Genomic DNA, 8,837 nt, shown 5'->3' on the forward strand with positions numbered 1-8,837 from the left:
CTCCATTTCACTTGAGCCCAGCTTTGTCCTACATACATAGGCTGTTTTTGCTGGGTCACACCTGCCATTGATTCCCTCAGAAAACAGCTGCTGTTCGTGTTCTGCTGTTCACCTTGCTCAGCACAACGGCGCAGAAAGACGCTCGTGGGCAAGCGAGGCTCAGGGTGGCACGAGCTGACCTCGAGCACAGGGGAAACTGGAAGGTGACAGGACTGCCAGCCAGCTGGGCAATAACACAAAGATCCCCCTACCCCAATTGCTTCTTATGGGGGAACCTCCCCCGTTAAATTAACACAAGAATTTAATCAATTTAAGCAATGGATAAGATCCATCCTCACCGTGCTTCCCCACAGTGTAGAATCCAACAGCACCAGGGACACTCTTATTAAGGGGTCAGCATGAACTCTGCTCATGCTTTGGAGGCACTTGGTCCAAACCCAGACCCCATCACCTAAGCCAGGAAAAAGCCACTTCTCCATGGCCTTCAACTGCACAGCAGCACTTGGTGACACGTGGCCAGATGTACCCAGGTGGCCACAGCCACCTCTGTGCCTACCAGACCACATCCAGAAGGCACTTAAGACTTCAAAACAAAAGCTAAAAATAAACAAAACCGTTTCCCAACACTCATCCCAAGGAGAACCAGGCTTTGCAAGGGCAGCACGAACCCAAGCTGCTGGCATGGGCACAGCTGACCCCTGCCAACCTCAGGAGCCCATCACATGCTGTAACCCTGGAAGATGACAGCCCTCGCAGCATGGGATTAGGACAGCAGATGCTCCTGGGAGTCACCCCCTTTCCTGCAGGTCGTAGGATCACTCCCAATGTGGCCAAGAGCTGGCAGGCAGGGAATCCTGCCCAGAGCAACCCCTCTGCTTATTTGGTACGTCCACAGCCTGCACACCCCCCTTCCCAGTATCCACTTAGTGGCCTGGTTTCTTCTCAAAGCTTTTTATATTTCACATTCCTAAGATTTAATTATGTTATCAGAACAACAGGCATCGGGATTTGGAGTGCCAGAATTCACATTAGCAATTGCTATCAACAAAGAAAATGGGCACAGCATGCCCATGCCAGAGGAGATGTGGGCTGCTCTCCTCAATCTACTCACGGTTATTTATAGCCTGTTTGCAAGCCATCCACCTCCCAGGTTTAGCTTCAAGCTTGCTTCTTTCTGAGCACCCTCTCTCTCAAAGAAAAGCCTTTTGCCTCCTCCTTCCCCAGCACCACACTCAGATTTGGGCAAATTTCTTTAATTTTTGGGGGGGGCAAGGGCAATATAAAACAGCTTTGAATACACAACAGCAGAAAAGACTGGAAACAGAGTGCCACAAATAAGCAGCTGCAGGGACACCTAACTCTCAGTGGTAGAAATTAGAAAAAAAAAAAAAACTAAAAAAAAATATATATTTATAGTTTTTAACACTTCACCACATTGCAGCAGATCACCACGCATCTTCAGCAGCTTTCAGCCCTCCCCACAGATGGGGATTCAGGCACAGGATCTCTAAGGAAGGACACATGCTTGAAGGCAAGAAATACCCACCTATTTTGAGATGCTTGCGAAGAAACCGCTCCGTGGTAGCGGGAGGGGAGCGATAGCTGTGCCTCCCCACCAGCATTAACTGTAACCTGCTCATCCTTTAACCAGCACCCCTCTGAGGCAGTCCCACTCTGCCAGCATCTTTTGCTTCCAAATAATTAAGAAACACAAGACACAGCGCTCATGGTGCAGGTGCAAACCTCCCCTGAGCAGCAGCCAGCACGGACAGCTCGTGCCTTCTTCCTCCCAGTCCCAGCTCCTGCTAAACTCAGCCCAAGGATTGAGGCAGGCGTTAGGAGTGGGTCAGAGCTCAGCTCCCCAAGGCTGGGAGAGACTCTGCACTGAAGAGAACGCCCTCATGCCAGTTAGCCAGCACAGTGCTGGGTCAGCCTGAGGGTGCTGGGCTGTCCTCACATACCACGTCACCCCCGTGCTCACAGGTTTGTCACCTGGCCACCACCAGCATCACCTGGGGCAGGGCTGGCCCACAGCTCCCCCGGGGCATCCAGGCAGCACTGAGCCCCAAAACAGCCTCAAAAACCCAGGTCAAAATGCAGAAGTGGTGCCGGGTTGGGTCCAGCCCAGTCACTAAGGAAATGTTCAGTCAGGCTCTGACTGAGACACGGCAGCTCCTTACACGCCTAAAATTCCAGATGGCCCTGAAAAAGAAAGAAGTTATTAGAGTATATTGTAATAAATTTTTTTTTAACGTGGCAAATTATAAAGTACTTGCAATTAAAGTAATCATTATTAATACATCATAAAAAATGGCAAACACCACACCCCTTCTGCTAAAGGGGGGAGGAAGCTCAAAGCTTACAATTCTAGCACGTTTTATTTCATGTAAATTTATAAAGACAACAATCCTAGTCACGATTGTCACATTGTACAGCACATACCAATACAGTTGCAAACAGAACTCCACGCAAAACTAAGCGCTAACAGTAGCCTGAATCACTCTTCCTGCGATTGTCGTATCTAGACTAACAGTATTACACTAACACTGAAGGAAAAATAGTTCACTATAAAACAGTGATAGAACATTTTTATAAAATATATTCCATTCCAATAGCTTTTCTACATACTGTATACTATAAAACTCTCCCACAAAAATTAGTGTCTTTAAATATACATATTTAATCTGAACTGCACCAAGATTAAAAACAATTAAAAATATCAATGATTTTTTTTTTTTTTACATTTACTTCACAGTATTTGTTTGTAGTAGAAGACAAATCCAGTGTTTAAAATGCAGAGCAGGACTGTTCCCTATGGAGACAGCAACTGCCCCACAGAGAAATAGTTTATGAAGAGACAAGCGTTAAGTGTGCCATGTTTTAGTACTTCTCCGTAGAGCCATGAACCATTTTGAAAACATGCTCCGAGCTATTGCAACTTAAAAATAAGAGACACACAGAGAAATAGCCAAAAAAAAGTCGCCTTAAGAACAAAAATAAGTGCAAACATTTCTTTACTTTAGAAATTCAAGCTAAGAGGAGTGGGAACACAAATACCGGACTATGAGAACAGTGCGTTCATGATGTAGTCAAGGATGAGAAAGTCTTTTTTTTTTTTTCTTATTTAAAAAAAAAATCAAAACAAAAACAACTTTTGCCCCATATTCACTGCAGCACAGAGCATGCTCATAGCATCAGTTTAATGAATTATTTCTATACTAAGATCAGACAAAAACTTGTTTCAACTCTTCCCTGCTCCATAAGCTAATGATGTTCTTATGGCACATCCTATTTTATGATCTTCTAAAAAAAATAAAAACAAACAGTAATTGAAGACTGAAATGCAAACAAAAGTGTCACAAGAATGCAAAATTAAGATTACCAGCTTCAGTAATGCTGACTCTACATTAAACTCTTTACATGTTGCTCAACATGCAAAACCCATTGTTATAAAATTTAAAGTGTAAATTAACTAGTTTTGAAATAGATTAACAGTAATAATTCCACTTCAAAAACAAAACAAAAAATCTAATAAATACTATATCAAGTATCTTCAGGAGAAAAAAATAACTTAATTTTAGTAGAAAGAAAAATAACTTAATTTTACTAGATTTTGTTCAGTGCTATTTCCAATCACAGCAAAAATAAAAAAAGAAAAAAAAAAAAAGAAAAAACTGATTAAGTAGAATAAGACCACAGTACCAAAGCCACTTATGTTCAAGATACAGTACTCTCCCACAACTTTCATATGTAACAGGTTCAGCAAAAATATTTTACAGTTGAGAAATTAAACTGAAAACAAACCCCAAAACTATAAATAAAAGCAAAATTTCACATTACATGTACATTCATAGTTTAAGAGATGAATAATAAGAGGCTGTAACAAGAATATCCTGATTTTCCTTAAAGAGGAATTACTTATTAAAAAAAAAAATTCAATCCCATATTATTTATGTAGGTAGTGCTCAGGTTTTGGACCAGAGGGGGAAAGGCATTGGGAAGGTTTTTCTTCATAAGATGCAATACAGTATTTTAAGCACATCTTTAAAAAATAATCTAAATCAGTGCTTCAAATTCATTTCAAAACACACGCTTAAGTTTCACCAAACAACTCCAGGAGTGTCAAGAAAGCTGGTGAAGCAATGCTAATGCAGCAGAAGGACATTCACACCCCTCAGATATTATTATTATTATTATAATATTTCAGTCCCATGTACATGTACCTTGAATGGGTATTTTGACTGAAAGGGAACAAAGTGATCTCCACCGACATGCACAGACCAAATGATGACCTAACAGGCAAGAAACTGAATCATCTGGAGTAAAACTGGCTATAGTTACAGGCAGCCTCAGTTTACAAACAAACTACAAAAAAAACATTACCCCCAACAACTTCCCCTGAAAACGTGGGACCTGGGGAAGAAGTCAGGCCACGCTTTCCCTCCAGCGGTTCATCTTCATGCTGCCTCTCGGGAACACCAGCAATTGCACACAGTTTGGCTCAGAGGGAATTGCCAACTTCATAAAAATAAAATAAAATATAATTTCATGCTGCTGGTTTTAGCATGGCAGCAAACTTTTCGGGCAAGACAGCAGGGCATCTCCTAATGCACAAGGCAAGAGTTACCTTGAACTAGGAAACCCCAGGAACCTGGTATCAGGAGGGGCATTTGGCCACTTTGCAGCTGCTGTCCCCTCCAAGGGTGACGGGATCAGCCTCTGGATGTAGATATGGGAATGAAAATATTCACATATTATACAATCTTTTTGTATGTCCCAGTGTGCATCCTTCAACATTTCGGGAGTGACTACGCTGCAGACAGAAAGTGTTTTTCCATCCACATTCTATGCTCAAAAGCAGCTTTTCAGCAGGTCAGCCCAGTGAGGAGGATGGGTGGGAATGGGAAATTTAAGTCAAGTCCCAAGGCAAAAACTTCTCATTTAGATTTTAGGACCAACTGCAGAACAGTATTAATGGAATAAAGAGAATAAAAAATGACCAGTACCAAAGATGCAGCCAGGAATCCTCAACCCCTTTAAAATTTGGGCCAATTCAATGTCTCATCTAGCTCTATAAAATAAAAGTACATCTGCCCACTCTGCAATGTGTGGACAGGTTTCTCTACACCAAAATGCATTTAAATCATAGTTCATCTCTTCAGATGTTTTTCTGCAACATACAGAGGGCATTTGGGGAGCTTAATGGAAGCCAAATTTTTCTCCAGAATGTGCTGATAATCTTTTTTCAAAAAAAAAAAAAGGTTAAAAAAAAAAGGAAAAGAAAACCCAAACCAACAAAACCCTGACCACAAAGCAAGTACTTCCAGTGTGAAAACTGATGCTAAATCATTGCAGAATTACTTAAGATCATTTCACATTAATAATGTAACATGGGTGCACAAGAGAAGACCTAAAGGACCATGCTAGGGAGGGTGGCAGGGGAAGGGGGGAGATGGAGAGGTGGAAGGATTGCATTAAAAGGCCTCTGGAGTGTATACCGCTGCATCTTTTAAGATCATATACCTGAAGTGAATATCACCAAAACAAAATAAAGGAAAGGGAGGAGAAAAACAAAATTAAAATTCAGATGCTGCCTTTTTTTTTTCCCTGTTTTGTTTTAAAAGGGTTGGGGGGGGGTGGTGTAGATAGTAAAAAAAACAAAACCAAACGAAACAAAACAGAAGTCACACATCTCAAACAACCAAGGACTTTACAAGGCCACAATGAAATTTGCGGATATGTCTGTAGAGATCCCCGGACTGCGTGAAGCGTCTCTCGCACCACTTGCACCCGTGGGGTTTCTCCCTGGTGTGCACGACCGCGTGGCGGCTGAGGTTGTGGGAATACTGGAAGCTCTTCCCGCACTGGCCGCAGGTGTAGGGCTTCTCCCCCGAGTGAGTCCTCTCGTGCCTCTTGAGCGTGTACATGCAGGAAAAAGTCTTTCCGCAGAGGGTGCAAGTGGGGACCGACCCGTCGGGGGACAGGCGGGTCCGGGAGCCGTCCTTGTCTCGGAAGTGAGAGCTCAGGTGCAGCTGAAGGATGTGCGGGCTCGGGAACACCTTGCTACAGAGGGGACAAATGCAGATATGCCCGGGAGGCACGAGGACGCCCGAGGAGATGTCCGACGAATCCATGTCGTCCTCGCTCTCGTCTCGCTCTTGATCTATATCCTCCTCTCGGGCATGAGAGCTGCCATTCCCCGCGAACATGTGTCCTAACCCTGTCACTAGGCTTTTGGCTGAATTCCCAAAATGCTGACTCTCTGGACTCCTGGCTTCGCTGTCCTCCTGATCTGACAGCAAGTCTTGTTCATCTTTAACAAGTGGCTCGGTACCCTGCTGCTGGCTGTCGGAAGCCAGCTGTCCAAAGACATAGGAGGGGTGTAAGGAATCTCTCCCCGGCACGGGCTTGAAAGACAAATCCAGCGCGCAGTCCACATCACTCGAAGCCAGGGGATGGTTAACAGACCTTTGGGACAAAGGTCCTGTGGAACTATTGACATTAGCCTTTGTTTTTCCAGCTGCTGCGGCGCACGGTTCTGCCTCTGTCGGCACAGAGCTGACACTTATATGATCAGAGGACCAGGCGGGGTGACTGCTGACCTTTTCTTTGCCTGCTGCTCTCTCGTATTCTGCAACGCTGAATTTTTGTTTGTTTCCTGGGTCAAACTCGTGGACCAGGGGCACTCCGGCGTCTAGAAAATGCTCCGCTTTCTCCAAACTAGCCGCCTCATCATTAATCTTCTCTTCAGAACATAATTCTTTATCTTTCAACTTGCCCTTGCAGACTTTCACAATGTCATACATGTGAAGGTAGCTCGCCGCAGCCAGCACATCTTCCACTGGGAGACTGTTGAATTCCAGCTTTCCCTCGTACATGAATTCGAGCAGCAGGCTGAAGGCAGGGGCTGTGACAATGTCACTGTTCAGATGCACAATATCCCTTTTGTCTAACTGGTCCCTGTAGAAAAGATGGAAGTACATACTGCAAGAGGCAAGAACGGCTCTGTGAGCTCTGAATTGAGCTTCTCCAACTAAAACAGTACAGTCACACAGGAAGCCCTGGTGACGCTGCTGACTCAGACACTGCAGCAACTGGCGGCTATGGTCTGGAAACTCCATTCTTCCTTCATAACCTGTTCAAAACAGGAAAAACTTGAATGCTACTGTAAACTAAAGCCTCCTAGCAGCTGTAACAAACAGATCGGCTTTTTGGTAACCCAAGCCAAAGAAACAGCCTTGGAGATAACATTTACTGTTAATTGTCTGTAATAGTTTTATTAAGGGGGGGAGGAAAAAAAAAAAAAAACACCAACACAACATGTTTCTCATCCTTTCGCACCTGCTCCGAACAGGAAAAACTTGATTGTAAGTAAACAAAAGCTAGTAAAGCAGCAGCCCCTCCAACCTTTGTTTCTCCCACTAAGCACTTTAATAAAATTATGCAGAGGAAAGCGCACACACACCCCCGAAAAGAAAAAAAAGCATCAACTCCCAGGCTGTCTTCCCAGCAACGCTAACTTGGGGCATCTTTTAATAAAGCATATTCCCCGCGTCACGCACGCACACACACACACACACACACGCACATTTAAACTTTATCCTCAGTCGTTATGCACCGAATCACAACAAAACAGCGGCTGGCGCTGGGGGAGCGGCGGCTCTGCGGGGAGGGGGGCGAGAGGCCCCGGCCCCCGCACGCGAAAAGGGCGGGGGGGATAAAGGGGGGAGAAAAAAAAAAGTTTCCCTTGAAGTTATTAAAAGGCAAGGAGGAAAATGAGCGGCGGAAGGCCGGCGGGAGGGCAGGACTGAGGCTGCAGCCGGCTGCGTGCCGCGGCCAGGCGCTTACCTTCCGCGGGGCGCGGCGGGGCCGGCCGCGGGCGCGGAGCCGGGCGGGCAGGAGGGAGCGCGGTGCGAGTGCGACCGAGGCGCGGCGGGAGGGAGGGAGGGGGAGAGAGAGAGAGAGGCAGGCGGGAGGGAGGAGGAGGGAGGGAAGGAGGAGTGCTCGGTTTGCTAATTACACCGCAAGCTGGAGAGTCAGCTGCTCTGACTTCACTGCGATGGAAATGCTACCTCCAGCTGTGCGCCTTTTAATGCCATATGTTACTCCAAATCTCGCTACCAGCCAACCACAGCTTGCTGCCTTTTAAAGTTCCAGCAGCCCCATTTATAGCCCGCGATTAAATCCCACAAACTTGCCCCGAGCCCGCCCCCCCTCTCCGACACTCTCGCCACCACCAGCCCCCAGCCCGGACCCCACCTCCCGCCGCAAAGTTGCTCCCCGCAGCCCGCCGCCGTGACCTTCGCCGATGCCCGGCTCCGCGCAGCGCTGGGGGGGCCGGCAAGGGGAAGCACCGCGGAGCCGCTTCTGGGATCTCCCCCTTTCACAGCCGCGCTCCCCAACTTTGCGGGGAGGACTTTCCCCCGCCGGGGTGTGGCGTGGCGGCGAGTTCCCCCCGCGCTCCCCCGCTCCGCGGGTCCCCCCGCGTTACTCACCGGCGGGCGGCGGCGGCGCTCGGCGTCCGCATGTGCGCGGCGGCGGCGCGGGCGCTCCGCGGGCGCGGCGCGGGGCTGTGGCGGAGCAGGTTGTTCGCCGGCCGCTCTCGCGATACTTTCGCCGCTGCGAGCCGCGGGTGCGGGCGAGGGTGCGGTGGCGAGCGGCCGTGTCCCCGTCTGGAGCACACAATGGCCCCGCCGCCCCGGCCAGCCCCGCCGCCGCCGGCCGGTGCGCGCTGCCGGCTGCGCCCTCCCCCTGGCCGCCTCCTCCTCCTCCTCCTCCTGCTGCTGCTGCCGCCGCCGCTGCTGCTGCTGCCGCCCTCCCCTCCCGGCCGCTGCATT

General features: G+C 47.7%; 1 protein-coding gene across 1 annotated transcript; it reads right to left on the reverse strand.

Annotated features, from left to right (window-relative positions):
• Positions 1–2,381: 2,381 nt before the first annotated feature.
• ZBTB42 (zinc finger and BTB domain containing 42) lies at positions 2,382–7,538 on the reverse strand. Its single transcript, XM_084207944.1, has one exon. It carries the CDS (start codon positions 7,119–7,121, stop codon positions 5,694–5,696), a length of 1,428 nt encoding a protein of 475 aa, XP_084064070.1. The 5' UTR covers positions 7,122–7,538; the 3' UTR covers positions 2,382–5,693.
• Between the last annotated feature and the right edge of the window lie 1,299 nt (positions 7,539–8,837).

Source organism: Fringilla coelebs, assembly GCF_963513975.1.
Source record: "Fringilla coelebs genome assembly, chromosome: 6".
Classification (NCBI taxonomy): Eukaryota; Metazoa; Chordata; class Aves; order Passeriformes; family Fringillidae; genus Fringilla; species Fringilla coelebs.